General features: G+C 42.1%; 2 protein-coding genes across 6 annotated transcripts; one reads left to right on the top strand and one right to left on the bottom strand.

The window, feature by feature from the left end:
* The first annotated feature begins 1371 nt into the window (after window positions 1-1371).
* On the top strand, window positions 1372-6810 carry IDI1 (isopentenyl-diphosphate delta isomerase 1). Of its 5 annotated transcripts, none has more exons than XM_010394877.4 (5): window positions 1372-1479; window positions 2609-2769; window positions 3771-3863; window positions 5117-5247; window positions 5803-6810. In XM_010394877.4, exons 1-5 carry the CDS (start codon window positions 1385-1387, stop codon window positions 6118-6120), a joined length of 798 nt encoding a protein of 265 aa, XP_010393179.3. In that variant the 5' UTR covers window positions 1372-1384; the 3' UTR covers window positions 6121-6810. The 5 variants fall into 5 exon arrangements, with proteins under 5 accessions (XP_010393179.3, XP_010393177.3, XP_010393178.2 ...); XM_010394875.4 differs by having other exon boundaries at window positions 2606-2769; XM_010394876.4 differs by having other exon boundaries at window positions 1373-1475; window positions 2606-2769.
* On the bottom strand, window positions 6566-19558 carry GTPBP4 (GTP binding protein 4). The gene is made up of 17 exons (XM_039549200.1): window positions 19453-19558; window positions 18620-18790; window positions 17375-17478; window positions 17161-17297; window positions 16458-16558; window positions 15963-16055; window positions 15264-15455; window positions 15116-15181; window positions 14335-14424; window positions 13874-13984; window positions 13544-13621; window positions 13384-13435; window positions 12658-12758; window positions 11598-11795; window positions 10637-10702; window positions 9388-9522; window positions 6566-8911 (listed from the first exon to the last, which is right to left on the bottom strand). Exons 1-17 carry the CDS (start codon window positions 19498-19500, stop codon window positions 8759-8761), a joined length of 1896 nt encoding a protein of 631 aa, XP_039405134.1. The 5' UTR covers window positions 19501-19558; the 3' UTR covers window positions 6566-8758.
* Between the last annotated feature and the right edge of the window lie 552 nt (window positions 19559-20110).

Here is a 20110-nt window from a genome sequence, read left to right as displayed (position 1 = left end):
CCAAACCACCTCCACTCTTTTCTCTTTCACCAAGCTCTGCACAGGGGAATGCTGTAAGATGTTCCCCTTGTAAAATATTAACTGTCCATTTGAACATTTGTGCTGCTAATGATATTTCTAAATCACAGGCCATCTGTCCTGTTCACAGGAAAAATCGAACAAACCAGACTGAAATGCTAGAACTTGAGCTAAGAGGGAATCAGAGCAAGCCACGCCTCCAAGACATGTTAAATGTAATTTCTAGGCCTTTTATAGCATCCAGTCATAAACCCAAATCTGTGGATGGGCAATAAACCAGCAAAAGTCTTGCTGAGAAGGTGCTTAGTTATGGTGGTGTGAAGTTTCTAGGGGCTGGTATTGAAGTTTTTCTAGTTTGGTATCTGTGCATATCTAAACTGCCATATCTGACCAGTTCCTCTTGGCAGCCTGCCTGTGCTCCAGTCCTACCCAGAAAGTGTGTTTCTTTCTCTGGCCTTCAAGCACTCGCTGAGTCAGGCGATTTCAGAGCTTCCCACCAGCTGCAGCTGTCGGTGCAGGAGGGAGCGAGTATTCCCCGCCTCCCGTTGCCACAGGCTGGGATCTCTGTGGCACACACTGAACCTCTCTAGATCAAAGGATGCTATTGTGGATCAAAGAAAACATCCAGGATTAAATGTGTCCTAAAGCCCTGTTACTCTGCAGTCCCGGGCTTATGGCCGCCACCCGAAACACTTCCACAACCGGGCAGACATTCGGTCCAGGAACTGTTTCCCACAAACACCGGCACATTCGGAGGAGCCAGTGCCTGGGCACAGTCCTTCGGTTTTCGTGGGTGGGGTGAAAAGACAATAACCAGCGCTGAATGTTAGAAATACTCAATCTTTAGACATTGCAATGTGCTGCCTAAGGAGGTGGTGGAGTCATAGTCTCTGGAGGTGTTTAAGCAAGGAGTGGATGCGGCACTCAGTGCCGTGGTCTGGCTGACAAGGTGTCGTTCGGTCATAGGTGGGACCCGACGATCTCAGAGCCCTTCTGCAGCCGAGTTGGCTCTGCGGCGCCCGGCGACCGTGGGGCAGCCAAGGGCGGGCCGCTCCCGCTCCGGCTGTGGGCACGGCCGCCGCGCCGCTCCCATTGGCCAGCCCGCCGCCGCGCCGCTCCCATTGGCCAGCCCGCCGCCGCGCCGCTCCCATTGGCCAGCCCGCCGCCGCGCCGCTCCCATTGGCCAGCCCGCCGCCGCGCTCTGTCCCTATTGGCCGCTCCGCGTCTGTCCCGCGATTGGCCGCGCGCGCCGCCGCTCCCGCCTGTCACGGGCGGCCTCGGCCCCGCGCCGCAGTGGGGCGATCGGGCGATGCGGTGACGTCAGCGCCGGGCGGCGGCGCCATTGGCGGGCGGGGCGTGACGAGAGATGTGGCGCGCGCTGCGCCGGGCCGGGAGCGGGGCCTCTTGGAGCGGCCCCGGCGTGAGGGGAGAGCGGCGGGTCCCGAGCGCACGGACAGGCAAGTGAGTGGGGAAGGGGGCTGCGGGGACAGCTGCCGAGCCGGCCGAGGGCGGTCATCCTGCCCCTCAGCCCTGCTGAGGCGCATCCAGAGCGCTGTGTCCAGTTCTGGACTCCTCAGTACCAGGGAGACGTGGAGCTCCAGGAGCGGGTTCAGCGGAGGGCAACGAAGGTGATGAAGGGTCTGGAGTATATCTTACAAGGAAAGGCTGAGGGAGCGGAGCCTGTTCAGTCTCGAGAAGAGACAGCTGAGAGGGGACATCATTAGTATCTATAAATATTTATGGGAGGGTGCCAAGAGGATCATCCTCATTGCTGAGCAATAAGACGAGAAAGAGGTAACAGGCAGAAATTGATGCACAGGAATTTGCACCTGAACGTGAGGAAGAACTTCTTTACTGTGCAGGTGACCGTGCACTGGAACAGGTTGCCCGGAGACGGTGTGGAGACTCCCTCACCGGAGATAGTCCAGAACTGTCAGGATGCAATCCTGTGCCGTGTGCGCTGGGATGACCCAGATGGAGCGGGGAGGGTCACCAGGTGACCCCCTGTGGTCCCTTCCAACCTGACCCATTCGGGGATTCTTTGGGCTGCCGAGAGCACGCCCACGGCAGCAGAGGCTGGGGGCAGGGGAGGTGTTGCTTTGGAGGTGCCTCGGGTTCAAACCCTGGTACCGAGCCTTTACAGACGTGTGGAGGGGAGAAATCCTCTTGCACAGGATGCTCGGCGTCAAAAATGTAGCCAGAGTTAGTGTGCACAGCGTGCACAGGCGGTGGGGTGAGGCGAGGTGAAATTTGGAACTGGAATTCGGTCCAGTTATTCAGCTGACAGTCAGCTGCCACTGGCAGCCCATAAAAATGTTAGGCTCAGCATGGCTGTCCTGCAGCAGCTGCTGCAAGGGCTTCCTGAGAAATATAAATGTCTCAAGCACCTGCCAAGCGTTGCTATGTGATTTGTATTGTAGATAGGAAATTTCAGGAACCTAAAAGCGTGTAAACTCTCTCAAAATACGAGTGGTGTGCAATTTTTACACCATGTCAGAAAAACAAGCCATTTGGTTATTTCTCATACTCTGCCCAGAACCTTATGGATGTTGCTTTTAGTGAATGACTCTTCATTGTCTGTCTTCAGTAGAGTGTGTGCTACCATCACGATGCCTGAAGTAAACACAGATCAGCTGGATGAGCAGCAGGTGCAGCTCTTGGCAGAGATGTGCATCCTTATAGATGAAAATGACAATAAGATTGGAGCAGATACCAAGAAAAACTGTCACTTGAATGAAAACATTGATAAAGGTACGGCTTGCTTATCTTCTAATTGAACCATTAAGTTGATTAAATATTTTCAGAAGCGGAGTCATGATTAAATCAAAGCCTTAGTATCAAGTGAGTGTTGGATCAAACCAGAGCAAGTACCTTCCCATAGGGCCCTCCACCCCAGCATAAAATATCTGATGTTAAAATTCTGCAGTATGGAGGAACATTCAATTGGAGGCAGTTGCAAAGGAGAGAAATGTGTGATTGCACATACAAGCTTGATAAATATTTTTAATCACGTTTTGAAGATAAAATAGTATTTTTCCTATTATGGATATCTGATTCTGTGTAGCTTTTTATAAAGAATGCTGTTTGCTTCTTTGCTGAGTTCTTTTCAAGTAGAAGAGGCTTTCATTTTGAAGTAGTTCACCCAGAGCTCTGCTTCAAACACTGCTAATAGGAAAGGGTTTAACTGATTTTGGGTTTATTTGAGGTTGGTCAGATGCAGCAGTGTCACATAGTAGAGTGTGACCTCCTTTTGTGTACTTGGGGAAGGCATCTTTCTGAAGAGTGAGGAATAACAGACTCAAAAGGTGAAGAAAACAGCAATTATACTGTTTTTAATGGAGCCTATTTTCCTTGTACTTCTGTGATGCTTGAAGGGTCTTGAAATTCTGTACAGTTTTTTAGGAATTTTTGAGTCATCTCTTTTTTTTTGTAAATTTATGGATGCCAAGCTCTATTTGGAAGCTTGCCCAAATGTGCACATTCGGAATGGTGAACTGAGCTTAGAAGAACTCCTCTGTTGCATTTTTGTTCTAGGCACTTTTCTAATTTCATAGTTTTTCATAAGCTGACATAGAAACCTGAATAATAGCTCTTGAGTTATTTATCAAATCCTTGGGTTTTAACATACATTAATTTTAGATTGGATTATGTAAAAATGAGGCCATTCTATGCCCTTAAACTATCTTCATATGTTTTTTTCTCTTCTGTGAAATATCTCTGTTTTGTTGTTTGGTTTTGTTTCTTTTTTTTAGGTTTACTGCACCGAGCTTTTAGTGTTTTCTTATTTAATACAGAAAATAAACTGCTGCTGCAGCAGAGGTCAAATGCAAAAATTACATTTCCAGGTTAGTACTGAAACACTATATTTATAAAAATGTTTTATTTAAATCAATATTTAAAAAAAAAAAAAAGTCAATCCAATCCTGCAGTGTAACTCATTATGAGGTTTTAGAATTTACTACTTTGGAGAGGACCTACTTCCAATACTTTTGAGAGTTCAAGATATCTTGTGGGTGAAGTGAGATAATGGGAGCACTCGTGTATGGTTATATATATTCTTGGGAAGTGGTTGTTCTGTGACATGTGATCCTGTTGATGCAAGGGCAGAGGGTGTGGTGTTTACCCCCATCTGCTGCAAGACGTTTGTTGGAGTTGAAGAAATGACTCTGGTAGCTGTGGAGTGTGTCCCACTCCACTGGTAAAAGCTGATGTGCAGCAGAGCTCTGGTGCTCAGGAGATCTGTGGACCTTTGTGTTGTCCTAACAAACACTTCTTCCAGAAGTGAGACTGTGTGGCCAAACTATGAAGTGCACGACTTTTGAACACTCCTGAACTATTGCTGACAAATGTAAATGGAGAGGCATAAAACTAAGGAGGGGAATAAAACAGGAATAGCTTAGATGAGACATGCTGGAGGGAGCATGAGGTTGTCTGTTGCAGAATTTTCAATGGAAAACAAAATCAAGTGTTTCTAACTTCAGGAAGGAAGATCTTTTTCTTCTTTCCAAGGGAATCTTTAGTAAAGAGATTGCTTTTAATTTTTTCTTTCACTGCTAACCAGTGAAAATGCTCAAGTGTGGTTTGTAGATATTCTATCTCTATTTTAGATGCTTTTGAGCTTGACTTTTACAGACAAAAGGTTGAAACAGAGTATGGATCGGTTGTCCTTTAAACACAGTTATAAACCTTGTATTTAATTCTACTTACTGTCAGCTGGTCTGGAAGCTCTGGGAATATTTTCAATATCCTGTAACATATAAGCTCCCAAAAGTAATTTTAATTGGCATTTGAGAGGTAAACACGGTCTTTATAGACTAGCTCTCGAAGTTGTTGTGTTGGGGACAAGAATGCCTGTCCTCGTGTGTATCAAACACTAACCTGCTGAGCAGTGCTTGGCAGAGGCACATCCCAGTGCAAAATACGTAAAGGAAAATAAGAAGTGTAAATATCTTCTTCTGTGACCTTTCTCTGCAAAAGAGAGACAAAGCTGTCATGTGTTGAAAAACTGGCTTCTGTCTCTGGGGGATTTTGGTGTTGTGGGGTTTTTTTCCTAAGTCCTTATAAGTGTCAAAAATGGATTCATCCAAACTTCTTGCAGACTGTTTTACCAACACATGTTGCAGTCATCCTCTAAGCCATCCACAAGAACTGGAAGAAAATAATGCCATTGGTGTTCGGAGAGCAGCACAGAGACGACTGAAAGCAGAGTTGGGAATTCCCATGGAGCAGGTAAAGGAAGGAGGGAGAAATGGGAATTCTTGCCAGTGTTTGCCAGTTTACAGACTGTGTCTGGCAGACAGAGTCAGCCTCAAACCTAAAAATGAGCTTATCTTTGGAGATGCAGAGAACTGAGTGAACTTCTGAGATCACTGGAGGGCAGGCTTACACTTGGTCTGTCAGTATGTGTTTCTGACCTTGGCTTCAAGTAGTTGTCGAGTCTTTTCCTTGGGGGTAAGGGGTAGGTGCAAGTGTTTGTCTTCACCAGTGCTCACTGAGTGTGCAGTTGAGTCTGGTAAACATTATTTAAAACATACCATATAGGAGAAATACACTTCAAGTATTACAGGCTGAGTCTGACTAGAGAAATTCTGTACAATTCATGCCATCAAAGCACTTTAAATTTTGTTTTCCTAGTGATTCTTTGTGAAAAAGTACATTGCCGTTGTACACTTGAGAAAAAATAATTTCTAAGGAGGAGGATACCAGCTGATAAATGGTACTGGAATGCCCAGCAGTGCAATTCTCCTGGTCTGGCAGCGCTTCTGACATGTGATTTGGTTGTAGGTAACTCCAGAAGAGATCTCCTACCTGACACGAATACACTACAAGGCCAAGTCTGATGGGATCTGGGGAGAACATGAAATAGACTATATCTTGTTTGTGCAGAAGGATGTGACACTGAATCCCGACCCCAACGAGATCCAAAGCTACTGCTACGTGACACAGAAAGAACTGAAACAGCTCTTGGACAAAGCTGCCAGGAATGAAGTTAAGATTACTCCATGGTTCAAGCTGATAGCAGAGACCTTTCTTTTTAAGTGGTGGGATAACCTGAGTAACTTGAACAAATTTGTTGAGCATGAAAAAATACACCGAATGTAAATAGCTGGGATGAAAGGTGCTGAAGGCTAACAACGATGTGTTGTCCTATTAACACTGATAAATCATGACTTAAGTGCAGAGAATTGGTCCACATGGGGCATGTTTAATTTATACAGATGTTGTTATAGCCAAGGTTTTTTCTTCTTCTTCATCATCTCTTCCCCCTCCTCCTTGGTTCTCTTGGGTGGGTTAAGCTTGATCTCATGTAAAATGGGTAACAGTAGCATGAAACCCCTGGGTTCCTCTTCCTCCATTGCCTGGTGAAAGATCCTCAGCCTGTGTGTGCCCTGCACACCTGGGAGGGAGCCTGGGCACCTCCTGCCCAGCTCAAGCAGAAGAGCTGGGGTGTTCCCACTGAACTTGGCCACGCCTTAAATAGTGATTACACATGATTGTGGGCTCTGCTGTGATGTTAAGACCAGTTGCCAGAAGAAAAAAAAAACAATTCAAAGTAATCAGGATTATTTTTAATTGCAGAAAGCAAATCTCTTCAGCTACTGTACTCTATTATTAACCAAACCCATAAAAGCTTAAGTAATTGGATTGTCTGTGTGGAGTGAGTTTGACTTTGAAGCGCTGACATATGTGATAACACTTTAGATAATAAACAGTGTTTGGGGTCTTTTTCCCCACCAGGCTTCTCTGATTAGCTAAGTACTGGACATCTCTTAAATTTAAAAAAAAAAAAAAGGTTAATTACACCAAATGTAAATGGTAGCTGTCTAATGCCAGTAGTCTGTCTTTGGAGACAGGATATGCACTAAATGGCTCTTCTCCGTTTTCCAGGAAACAAAGGCATCTTGATACAAGGGCTTTTCTTTTCCCGTAATAGTCGTTCCCAGACGACTCAAACCCACTGAACCCCAAAATTCAAGACTGACAATTTGTGGGCTTACAGTGGGTCTTGATGTCATTTAATTAGAAATTGTACCAGAGTACCAGAGCTAATCCTTTTTGATCTTGCAGTCAATTGCTAGTAACATGGAAGGCTTTTTTCAATGAGACAAATACTTTAAAGGTGCTTCAATTTTAATTACAGATTTGGGAGGGAGGATCCCCAAAGAAGTTTGTGATTTCTTCTGTTAGCACACTACTCAGGCTAGGTTTCTTAAGCTCTCCCAGAGCCTGATGAAATAGGATGTTTGTCATTCCACTTCTCATTGCAAGTAAACCGTGGTTTTAACAAGTCTGTCTGAATTCGGGGTAAAATTAACTTTTTCCAGTGGTCGGGGTTTCTCTTTCTCATCCCAATTGTGACTGCAGCACTGAGGTTTCTGTGTACTAGCACCTCCAGAGGTTCAACACGTAGAGGTTTTAGAGCCAAGTCTGTACGTGGGCCAGAACTGATGTGTTGTTTCAAAGCAAATTATATCGGGTGAGGGGACAGTGATGTGACGTAGCAGCTCTCTTGAATTCAGTGCTATCAGCCATGGTACCCAGCTGTAGGTACGGAGTAGTTTTCAAATACTTTTTAAATCTAACTTTATAATTAAAACACCTTACCTAAACCCTTGGACTGTTGTTTTCTTTTCAGATGTGAAGGCACAAGGAGAATAATCTCTGTCATTGCCACACTATAAGCACCACCCTGCCCATTAACCACCACTGAAGCAGCACGATATGGGTGGGGCAGCAGGGCACAGATCTACTGAAAAGAAGTTCTGTTTTTCTAGTTCAGCTTGGAGAAAAAGCTGGGAAAGCAGATCCTAAAGTAAAAATACTGTGCATAAGAGAAGTTTTGCTTAACAGTTCCTCAGAGGCTCCCAGAAGTTTATAATGCATCGTTTTACAAACCTCTAGGTAACCATTGACCAAGTAGGAACAAAAAGGAAATATTTCACATTTGACAATATATTTTGAGCAGAGACAGAATTTTGTCTATCAGGTCCTGAAGGGAAAATGTCTTGCTAAGCCAAGGATGGCAGTAGCATATGTTTGGGACAAAATTTCAGTCTGATCCTCGTTCTCTACATATCTGAAATATTAATACTAATGTGAAATATTTGAAGTTGTAAGGTGTAACCTTCCCTGCCCATGCTGTTTTAGGTTATTACAGATGGCAGGTTACTACCAGAACTGCAGCTGCTCCTCCAGTCACCCTGTATCTTAGTAAAGTGGCAGCATTTCTTCCCTGTTTCAGTGCACAAACACAAGCTTTGTGCAGTCCTTGTTGGTGTCCCACTACTTCCCCACTAATTTCAGCCTTCACCAGCAATGTAAATTCATCATAAAGAATTACTTTGTGTGCAGCAATCCAAACCTTACTGAACCCAGGCCATTAAAGGTAGTTTAACAACGTGTACACACTTCTAGATTTCAACTTATTTAAAATTAGTTTTGTATAGAAATATAAATACTTTACTGATACATGAAAATCAGGAATAAGAACATGGAAGAAAGTATTTTTTATGTCTGTTTATAAATGGCTGCCACTAGTATTGAGAAATTTCTCATGGTATTGGTTGGAACTGCACCATCAAGGTATTGAAACACTGAACTTGAAGTATCTTAACCACTAACACAAAACACCAAGTACTACCAAAACAGATGCCAGGACTAGAAATGAGTTTTAATAAATTTAATTTTGATTTTAAATTTGATTTTTTGATTAGCTTTTAATTTTGATTCAGAAGACTGCTTATCTTCTCTGTGTTTTACCAGATTTTCTCTTCCCAGCCAGCAGATGTTTTGGCTTCAAGTTAAATATGTGCCTGTCCGCCTCTCCTTTCCTGCCCAGGCGGTTCATTTTCTTTTGAGCTTTCTTTGCCATGATCTTGACCTTCTTCACCATCTATTTAAAAACAAACAAACAAACATGCAGAGTAACTTCCTCAGTAACTCAGGCAACAAGCTTTACCTTTAAAAAAACCCTGGATGGTTTTATCAAGGACAACACCAACTCTAGAGCAGTATCACTGCAAGTGACACTAACCCTCCTTAGCAAAATTTTTTCCAGTACACTAACAGAGGATCATGCTATCCCTGGAATTCCTCTCTTACTAACAGTGGAACTCCATAGTTTGCATAATTTTTCCTTCAGATTTGCTTTTAGAGACAAAAATTAAAATGCACTTCCTTGGTCTGTATGATTACATGTTATTTTTTGGAAGGAAGTACAGAAACATAGAGTCCAAATGAAAAGATGGTGAAGCTGCAGAGAGAACGAACACAAATTCTGGACAACCAACCAGCCTACTGTGAAGTTTCCCAGGAGCTGGTCTAGGTACAGTCACACTGGCTGAGCTGCCATACAGGTAAATAACAAACCTTTTCATCCCGAAGGCCGGACACGTCCCGTGGTGTGCGAGAGCAGCTGCGACTGCGTGACACCGACTTGGGGGTTTCAGACTCATCCCGTTTACGCTTCCTCGTGGTACTGCGGGACCTTCTCGCATAATGTGCCTGAAATTGAAAACATAATTTAACCATGGAAGCCAGAAACAATCAGTGCATTTCTAATCAGAGTAATAGGAAAAACAGGAAGTGGATTGCTGTGATAAATTATATTGGTTATTCCGTAGTAACATAAAGATCTTGACAGCTGTTGGTCACTGCCTCTCTGTCCTACAGGAACACTCAAATTTCAGTGAATATTAGCTTTTTCTCCTCCATAATTACGAACTCCGGTTTTCTGGTTTTTGGGGGGGGGGGGAGTAGACTCATAAGTAATTAATACAAAGATACAAATTAATGGATAGCAACACTGAAGCAATTTTGCAACAGCAAAAAAGCAATGAAGAAACTTACCCCAATTAGTGTCCTGTGTAAAGGGCAAAACCATAAAGATTTTCAGACATGAAAACTTATCATGTTATAGCTAAGTATTACATTCCTTCTCACTGAGATCACTCCTGCATCAACATGGCATGGCAGCTCTGAGAACCATAAATGCTTGCTCCAGATGTGTAGTGTTGACAGTCCTTGTTTCCTAACTAACTCCTTGATTAGCTAAAGAATTAGAGGTCTCAAGATCCAGGGAGTTGTGATACTGCTGGATTTGCTGTACAAAATGAATTTTTTTTTTATTTCTGTTAAAATGAAATGCCTCCTGAAGGCCAGTCTCTGAAGTACTTTATCTGCCTTACATTTAAAGATGCCAGCTGCCCTCAAAAACTTCAATTACAGTTCATGGAATTAATGAACTATAAAAAATAGACCTGATCTGTTGTTATACTATTTCTGACACAGTAGAGTCTCATCCAACAAAGCAGACTTGAAAATTAAGAAGTATGTTTAGCCAAGCCTGTTCTCAAATCCTGCACAAGTTCCAAGAAAGCAGTGCACATATATATATATGATTCTTGATAAATGTTAGTTTATTTTTTCAGCTTACCCTATGTGCTTTGCTCATGTTATTAAAAAAATTCCAGTACCAACTGCATCATCTGCAGCTCCTATTTCATCCTTAAGAGATCCTATCTCTCTCTTGTGCCAACTATTATAAGCATTTCAACTGTGCTCAAAGAAATTTAAGTCTCTTTTAGATAAATATTATGTTTAATTAGCAAAAACTTACATCATCTTTATTAGTCATGTCAAGTCCAAGATCAGTCATTTCTTTCTCTAGCACCTTCCGCTGGACCTGTAAAAACACAGTTAAGAAAACATGTTTCTTTCAGAAAAGAATGGTCCCACCTTATCTTTTGTCTCAATACACCACCACAAGTCCATTATATTAACTATATATTTTTAGCTTTATCACAGCCACAAGCAGATACTTGAAGTCCTACCTTCACATTTCATTTTTTGCAACTTAATTTTCTTCACCCATAAATTCTGTTTCACAGGATTGCAATGGCCCAGCATTTCCTAAAGATCTTATAAATAGATTGCCTTTCTGGGGGAAGCTGACAAGGAGAGGTATTTTGGTCAAAAATGTTTCCTTTTCTCCTAAAAGGCACACTCTCTGGAGAAGGTGAGAGCTATTGGGGGCAACAGCAGCTAGATTCATTTTCTCAAAGTGTCTAGTTATCAGTTTATTACTTTGCAATTGTCCTGGACTGGTCAGAAGAGACTCTGCCATCAGAAAGCGTGATACCTGGCTTCCAAAAAGACACATGACCCTTTCCAGAACTGGGAGAGGCCCGTAACAAATTTTACATGATTGTGATTTTAAATAATTATCTAATTCTTATAATTATTTTAATTTAAAGCAAAAAGATAGTAATAACAATTACAATGAAACAACCCACTTAACACGAACTAAATCGCACTGAAAACCTTTTCTGCAATATATATGGAATTTTACAAGATGCACTTGTGTACAGTGACACACAAGAAAAAGGGCTACTATCCCTCACTTGGTGTGGCCTCCACAGCTAAGCAGTCACCAGAACTCCCAGGACAGAAGAATGCAAGCAGTGGGAGGGCCAAGTATGAGAAAAAGTCACCAGTTCCACTACCTGATAGTGATACATGCTTTCATGATGTTGTTACACATCTGCAGGATTTTGTTACAGAACACGTTCTACACTCACCTTTTTAGCTGTTCTAGGCATCCTTGGACCGTGAACGTCTTTTTCCTTTGACTGCAGGATTTTCAGTTTCTTCTTTTCTCGGATCTGTCTCGCCAATTGTCTGATTTCCATCATTTCTTCATCTTCACTTTCTGGTTCACTGTCATATTCTCCAGCAGCTTCTCTCAGCTCTTCCTCTTTCTCCAATTCTTCTAGTTTCTTCAATTTTGAAGAGATAAAATGGGGATCAGATCCTTGACTTACAATCCTCAACATTACATTTTTGCATGGTCTTGGGCCATGACAGCCCAAGAAGGAACTACATAATCTGATAATGACCCTCTGAGCCACACCTAACTGAGCTGGTGATGGAGATCACTGTGAACCCATGGCACAGCCCTGTGCAGACTAACTCCATCACACCACATCATCACTTGGCTGAATTTGTGTGGCTGCCCAAAGCTGCCCAGAGTGTGACAGCAGCTGTACTATCCTGTGAGCTGTGCTTGCTGTGCCATTTCTGGAAACAGACTCTGAAAAACCCTTCTCTTTCAATGTTCAGCATGAGTCCAGAACACCAGCAATTCAGAGGAACTCAACTGCGTAACTGGCAGGCTCCGTGGGCTGCACTCACCACTCCTTCTTAGCAACCAGCAGGAAATCCAAACAGTGCTTGTTATTAAATACAAATGTTACAAATTGAGCATTCAGTCCATTTCCTCCATAAACATAAATCTGATGGATGAATTTCATATTCTTAAAAATTAATAAAGTCTGATAGCTACATTTCTGTAGCTGTAGTCAAAGAATGAAGAGAAAACTTGTAGTGCAAACCTCGTATGTTAGAATGGAACAGGTAAGATCACCGTCATTCTGACAAGGTGAAGCAATTTTCCATTCTTCTGAAATTCTGACCGTGATCATTCAAAAAATAGTATCTTTTCCCATGACAAGTGCAGACAATGTAAAAAAGAACAGGTTCTCATTGTACATTGTTTTAAATCTACAAATAGTAATTGACATTAAACAAATAAGGGATAAAGATGAAAGAAAAGCATAAGGCAAAAAATGGAAAACTCACTCTCATTATATCTGGATCTATGTAGTCAAGTATATTATGGCCTTCCCATATCTCTGGAATCTTATCATATTTCTCAGATGAATTCATTAAGTCCCAGTATTCTTAAAAATACAACAAAAGTTGATAAAGAGACAAAAATTAATTTCAAAGAATGTTCCGTGACAAAAAACAACAATCAGAACACACACACAAAAGAAGTGCCCTATCCCTAAGAATCTGGCAGCACCTCTGCCATATAAATATTTCTGATCTCCATCCCACTGCCAAAGATTATTCAGTAATGGCATGACCCACTGCCCCAAGACATGCTAGGCAACAAATATCCAGCTGAAACACAATACATGCAGTCTCTTTCATATTGATACTTTCTTAACAAAGAGAGCATCAGAAATTAATGAAGTACTACAATACAGAATGGAAAGAAAAAATCACTGGTCTGAATCATCTGACCAGTCATTTTATGTCTGTGACATGAGTGGGAAACAACTAAGTGACATCACAAAACACACCACTAAAGATCACCAGTTCTGGAACAGAAGGATAGTGTGCAATGAAATGGTGGCACTGGCATTTAGTCGAAAGGAATCAGGTTTAGGTATTCCCCCTTAAGGCTGGAATAGCCACAGTTTACTGCTTACTACTACTAACTACTACTACTACTACTACTACTACTACTACTACTACTACTACTACTACTACCACCACCAATTCTTATGTCATACTTACTCTGCAGATCCAAAATATAATCATCTCCCATTTCAAGTTCAATATCTCTCTCCTGCAAAGACATACATGGCTTTAGGTACCATCTAATTTAGAAGCAATGGACTAATACAGCAAATTTAAAACCCAGCTGCTGATTTCCTGATTTAGAGATGCCACTTACCAATTTCCTCCTGGGAGTGTCTACTTCCATGCGTTTCTTACGTGCTACTACTCCCTCAGGTATAAAAGGCAGTCGCTCCTGGAATAAATCCACCCCAACAATAAAGGGAAAAGAAGTTCACATCAATGTTTTTTTACACTGCTATAAATCACCAGCTGCACTGTAATGTATTTCTGAAGAATACAAAATCCCAAGCTCCCACCGGAAGGGCACTTAGAGATAATAAATTAGAAAACTTCATCATATGAATCTATTCACAGATTAACAATGATACTTACCCCACTTAAGAAGTACTGGAAATACATTAAATAGTGCAAGCATGTAGCATACCTTGTTATCTCTTTTGGTTGGCATGGCCAAGTGTAATCTATTCAGTACTTCATTCACTTTGTTTCCTTTCATTTTAGTATCAACACGATGGGCCAAGAGTCTGTCACAGGCCTGAAAGTGCACGTAAGGTGAGGAATGAAGCCTTTTAGACACAGCAGGCATTCAACCGCAAATATCTAGCGACACACTCTCTTATTATCTTATACTTCTAACGCTCAAGAAAGCATCCAATTATTTTATATAAAAAGTATCATGGGAGGATGCATTTGCAAGTACGTGTTTTTAACAGGACTCAGAAAAAAATCACAATTTAAAAATAATTATTATGACATTATTTTCCATTTTCACCCAAGCTCACTGAGGCGCAACAAGGAAAACATTTTTAAAGTTTATCGCTATAATGCAGTTTAACTGAGATCAAGTTCATGCAAGTGAAGCAAAATGTTAGAGAAGGCACCTACCTCTGTTTTAACTTGGATTACACCTTCTTCAGTTAGAGTACTTGTCTCTATTACGGAAAATCCTTCTGCTTCAAAAGCTTCAAATATTTTCTAAAATTGAAAAATTTTCCCAAATAATAACATCCTGTGCATTTCTTTCTATACCAATACATTAAGACCAGAAATCTTAATCCAGTATCAATACATGCAATGTATTAGTATTTTATTAGAAGGTGTTTCTAAAAAGACGACAGAAAGTTTACAATTACAGTTCTATTTAGTCTCTTTCTTTTATAAACAAGTAACTACTTTATAAAAGGCACCTATAAATGACCCAAAAGGGGAAAAAAGAGACACACAAATTCTGTGTGCTTTAACCTGTAGATACAAAAGAACTAGGTCTGCAGGACCTTTTACTGCAACTGTTCAGCAACACCTCTCAGTATAGTGCTCACTGTCTCTGAACTGTCACTGAACTGGTGAGTGAGTAAGGCTACTGTCTAACTTCCAATTACAGCAGTAACTGAAAGTTCTCACAGCATCAGAGATTTCTGAAACTATTAAGAACCTGCCTTCTGTTTGGCATTTACAATATTCAGGCAAGGATCTACATTAGACAGTACTAAAGAAAGATGGGGTCAAGACCTGCAAAAAGCTACTTTCCACTGCACTACTAGGGCAGTTCAATAGAGAAATATCATGTAAGTTTTGCCCAGTACAAATTATAACCATCTACAACTCACACACACACAGTATTTTTGGTAAACATCAGAAGATGAAGAGGTGAGAGAAATATCCTAACCTGACTGTCTTCAGGAAGTTCTGAAATCCTCTTCACATCGCATTTGTTTGCAACGATTATAAGTGGCTGGTAAGAAAAAGCAAAATCTTAATTCAAGTTACCATGTTATAAAGCACTGGGGTTTATTAATAATGTGAACCAAACACACCTTGTTAGCAAACAATGGCTTAATATTTTTGAAAAGCTCCACCTGCTCCTCTAGGCTATGCCCACACTGCTCAGACACATCCATCACGTAGAGCACAGCAGCACGCAGATGTGCCAGGGCAGTGATAGCCTGCATCTCAATGGTGTTCCTGTCCTCCAGGGGATGATCCAAAATGCCAGGGGTATCTACAACCTAAAATTAACATCATTAAGTCAGGTGTTATTGATCAGCTATTGCAGAACACGTGCTTGATTGTTCATCAATATTGTCTTTTTTAAGACAGCAATACTTTCTCCTTTCAGTCACAAATAGGACTGTGAGCTCTGCCAAACAGAATCTGAAAATGGAGAAATGGGATAAGAATGAGGTTTCAGCATAACCAACACTCCAAGTATTGCAGAGGAAGGGAAAATGCTGCCCCAGCCTGGCCCAGAATTTGACAGTGATAAAAAGTGATCTGGCTTTAGTCAGTAATTCCATTTCCCATCTTCTCTCCAATTGAAAACAGACCCATACACGTACATTTTCAGAACAGGTTTTGACTGCTGCCCTCATTTGGCATGCTGTAGCTTGCCAAGCAGCTGTCACACACAGCATGTCTCATCCAGACAAAAAAATGCAACTCCCATGGCAAAAAGGCAAATCAGACTATAACCAGCTCACTCTTTCAAGAAAATGCAAAACAGTAACAGTTCTTACCTGCCAGCGTAGATACTTATAATCCATATGTCCCACAAAGAGAGATTTCGTGGTAAAGGCATACGGCTGCACTTCTACATCTGCTCTTGTAACCTTGAAACAAGATTTAGTCACACACATTTATTTAAAATTTTCTGAAGTTGCAAACAGTATATCATAATTATAATAGACTTCCTTTGCTACACAGGGAAAAAAAAAAGCTAAAAAATGGTTATTCTAGCTTCTCTGCAAGCAAATGCTTGTCAAATGCAAGCAAATGTCCGTCAGAAAATATGCTAATGGGATGCTATTTTGGAAAAGATAAGGACTTTAAAGAGTGAAATCTATCATAATTTCCCATTTATTCCTCCAGGAATTTCATTCAACCTCTCCTCACACATTTAAACTTGCTACTGCTCACATCAGACACTGCCACGATATCAAATTGTTTAGAAGTTACCTTATTTTAATTACATGGTTATCTCAGTATTATTTATGGAAAAACCACTCACATACCTTATTTATAAAGCTGGATTTCCCAACATTTGGGTAGCCACACAACAGAAGAGTTCGTGTGTTGGGATCAATGGTCGGCAAACGAGACAAATGTTGTCGCACTGAAATGTTAAAAGATGTTTTAAAATATCTGTGATAAATTAAGTTTTACTGAGATGGGGTAAAAATACATATGCTGAATTTTTTACATAAAAATTAGTAACATTTCTGATGTAACACAATCATTTATGAAAGTGTGTAATAGTTTGCAGACTCCACCAAGTATCTACATACAACAAAAATAAAATTTCATAAATATTTAAGAAATGAATACCACTGTCTTATAGCTAGAATGACTCCACCAAATCAGGCAATGTAACCTGAAGGACTAATAAGTCTGAAGTAAGGAGTAGTGTTTGCAAAATCTTTAGCAATAATTTTTCACATATATGTTAATGAAAAGAATGGTAAGTAAAAGCATGGCTGTGACTTTTGAACAAAGAAAAAAGTTTTATCACTGTTACTAATACCATACCATTTAAAAAATACTCAAAGAGAAAACTATTTTGTTGAAAAATAAAGTAAGTATTTGGGGACTTTAAAACTGTTTCTGTGTTTCCTGGATCTGTAACCTGTACTAAACGCATTCTTCTATATGCTATTAAGCATAATAAACTTTATATCCAATTCACATGCCTTTTTTCAGCCCAGATGTAACACCAACCTTGCTCCAAATACTCCAGGCTTTGTTTCTGTCTCTTGATGATGGTGCACATGCGTCCCAGGGCCGCCCGCTTGAGCTGCTTGCAGCGGTACAGAGAATCTCCGTACTTCATGAGCCGCACGTAGTCCTTGGCAACACTGCAGGCACAGGAAAGCAGAACTCAGCCACCAATCCACCAGGCACGTACAAAAGCAAAGAAATCAGTGCCCCTTACTTGTCAATCAGATTCTTGGCAATATTGATCTGCCCCAAAGCCAGCTTGTAGTGATCTTTGTCATACAGAACATTCATCAGATCCGCGTAAAAAGGATGAATATCCTAAAACAAAAGCACAGTATTAAATTTAGTCTCGTGTTTTCTTTCTTCAAGAGGACTATTTCTTGGACATTATGTAAGTTCTACTTTTTTCTCCAGTACAGCAATACAATGATGCTAAAAGCCAAACAGTTTTCACTACTATCTGATGTAAGAAAAATAATCTGCTTGGTCATTAAATCTATGAACCTTAATCACTCTGAATTTCTTCTGGAGACACATCTTTGACTTACTCATACAGAGTTTCCATTTGATCTTTTGCTTTCTAAAATACTTCAAACTTTGAAGTCTTTTTTCAAGTAAAAAACTTCAAGAAGCCAACAGAAATTGTCTCTAAAAGGAAATTAATATTATAGCAGAAACACAGCAATACTATTAATTCCTTTTTTTTCTCCTGAGTGCTACATCAAAATGGTATACAAGACTGGATAAAAAGGGTTTTTTAAATGCCCAAATAAATCCTCACATTTTCAAGGAAGTGGCATCTCTGGTGCAAATCTTTTAAACAAGAGTATATCAGCTAGATATGTATTTATCTGAAGAAATTTCATCATGTGATGTTGAAAAAAACCCCAGAAGATATTTCTGCGAATTATGGAGCAACACTCACTGGATATTAAATTATCAAGAAAAACAATTTAACAGGTCGACAATGTCAGCATGAGCAGAAAACTGCCCATAAAAAAGTCCCACTGGACACATGGATCCAGTGGCAGTTGTTGGAAGTTAATACTGTGTTTCCAATGCAACCCTTTATGGGGCTGAGAACAACATTTGTGTTGTCAAAGTAACTCCTGAAGATATATTATGGTATTTCTTGCTTTCTGCATGTATTTTCTACGGAAGACTAACCGTAAGTGCAGTGTCCATATGCACACACAAAGAAGAAATAGGCAGACACAACATACTTTTAAAAACCCCCCCATTTTCTCTTCATTCAACAGCAACTACTAGCAAACATATTTGATCAGCTAAAAGCTCATAAAATCCAACCTCTAATGACCATCCACGGGCTAGACTTCTGTTCCTAGCAGGAAAATACTACTTTTGCAGTACAGGCTTTGCCCACAACTACTCACAGTAAAGTCTACTGGAAATCAGCTGAACTGTCTACAGTGAAATCGGCAAATGAGAAAACACTTACATCTAATTTCGGGAAATCTGTTAAGATCTGAGTGAGTCTGTCGTGGTAATTCTGTTGGGTATATTTGACTTTTCGCATATAAAAATGTCGAATCCGATGGATTTGATAATGTTTATGAATGACAGTTGGGGTCTTTCGCTGAGTCTTTGACAATGTCAAATCTATGAAGTCCTGCAATCAAGGAAACATGATTAATTACACAAAACGTCACGTTTTTGTAAAGGCAACAATTTTATGTTGGTGGAGGAGCAGCTGACGAGTGAAGTGCATCCACAGTTCGACACGTATGTTTAAGGACAAGCAGAAATAAGCAGTTTGCATATTCCATTTCAAAGAACCGCGGGCTGCCCCCGGCCCAGCCGCCCCAGCTGGTCCGAGCCCTGCGGGGAGTTCCCCTCGCCGGGCTTAATTTAAAACCCCTTCCTCAGACTGGCAAAGGACTTTATTTTGAACAAAGACGCTGCGATAAGGTTCATATGATGAGGTTCGGTTCAGGTTTGGGGGGATTTTTGTGGAGGCCATCCCGACAGCCCCGCAGGGAGAAGCGCGGCCTCAGAATCCCTGCTCAGGATCGTCTCTGACAGGACCCCCCCGACACTGTACATGGTATGGGCCGCCGGGCCCAGCAGCGCCAGCCCAGGGCGAGTCCACGGCTCTCGCGGGAGGGGAAGGAGGCGAAGGCCGACACCACGCCGGCACCGCGGAAGGGGCAGGAGGGCAGCGCGGTCCTCGGGAACCGCCGGGCGGGAGGGACGGCCCGGTGCCGGAGGGCGCTGAGGGCCGGGGCAGGGACAGGGCCGGGGCGGACAGGGGCCGGGGCAGCGCGGCCGTACCTTGGCAGACGGAACCACCGTGATCTTCTTGAAGTTGTAGAGCGCCATGGCCACCGCCAGCGCCGCGCCACGCGCCGGAAAGGAAGCGGGACCCGGGCTCTCGCGAGAGCTCCGCGCGTCCGGCCCGGGAGGGAGGGGAAGAGAGGGGAGCGGAGGAGGGAAAGAGGGAGGGAAGGAGGGGGAGAGAGAAAGAGGGAAGGAGGGGGAGAGAGAGAGGGAAGGAGAGAGAGAGAAGGGGGGGACGCAGGCAGCCTCTTGGGGTTGAGTCTGGGTGTTGCCAGAGAAACACTTGACCGCGAGCAGGATTCGAGCAAGGGCTCCTCGATGTGATGGTTCAGGGCAGACATGGCTTGTGCCCGTAGGGCCGAGAAGGCAAAATACACCGTCTCGCTGTTGACCGATGTGTAAAGGCTGATTTCCATTAGCACGAAGGAGCAGAGAATAAGGATGGGGAAAGGGACCCCAAAAGCCTTATCGGGGCCAAGGGGCCCCCGACTGGCCTCCTCCCCAGGCTGTCCGAGCTGGCAATCAGCGCTGTGGTCCAGAAGGGGCACCCACCAGGTGGGTCTGCAGGAGCAGCCCTCTGGGTTACCTGGGGGATACCTGGAAGAACATCCTGGGATTGTGCAAGAATCACAGAATAACAGAATCAGTTAGG

The sequence above is a fragment of the Corvus cornix genome, chromosome 2 (assembly GCF_000738735.6).
Source record: "Corvus cornix cornix isolate S_Up_H32 chromosome 2, ASM73873v5, whole genome shotgun sequence".
Lineage (NCBI taxonomy): Eukaryota > Metazoa > Chordata > Aves > Passeriformes > Corvidae > Corvus > Corvus cornix.
The sequence above is the reverse complement of the archived record's forward strand: the minus strand, read 5'-3'. Positions and strand labels throughout refer to the sequence as shown.

Excerpts from the sequence above, each read along its gene's own strand:
- IDI1 (XM_010394875.4), top strand. The coding sequence starts at position 1,385 with ATGTGGCGCGCGCTGCGCCGGGCCGGGAGCGGGGCCTCTTGGAGCGGC. Across the intron at positions 2,770-3,770 it reads GAATGAAAACATTGATAAAG|GTTTACTGCACCGAGCTTTT; the intron begins GTACGGCTTGCT and ends TCTTTTTTTTAG. Across the intron at positions 5,248-5,802 it reads TGGGAATTCCCATGGAGCAG|GTAACTCCAGAAGAGATCTC; the intron begins GTAAAGGAAGGA and ends ATTTGGTTGTAG.
- GTPBP4 (XM_039549200.1), bottom strand. The coding sequence starts at position 19,500 with ATGGCGCTCTACAACTTCAAGAAGATCACGGTGGTTCCGTCTGCCAAG. Across the intron at positions 15,182-15,263 it reads AGCCATTGTTTGCTAACAAG|CCACTTATAATCGTTGCAAA; the intron begins GTGTGTTTGGTT and ends TTTTCTTACCAG. Across the intron at positions 14,425-15,115 it reads AACTTCCTGAAGACAGTCAG|AAAATATTTGAAGCTTTTGA; the intron begins GTTAGGATATTT and ends TTTCAATTTTAG.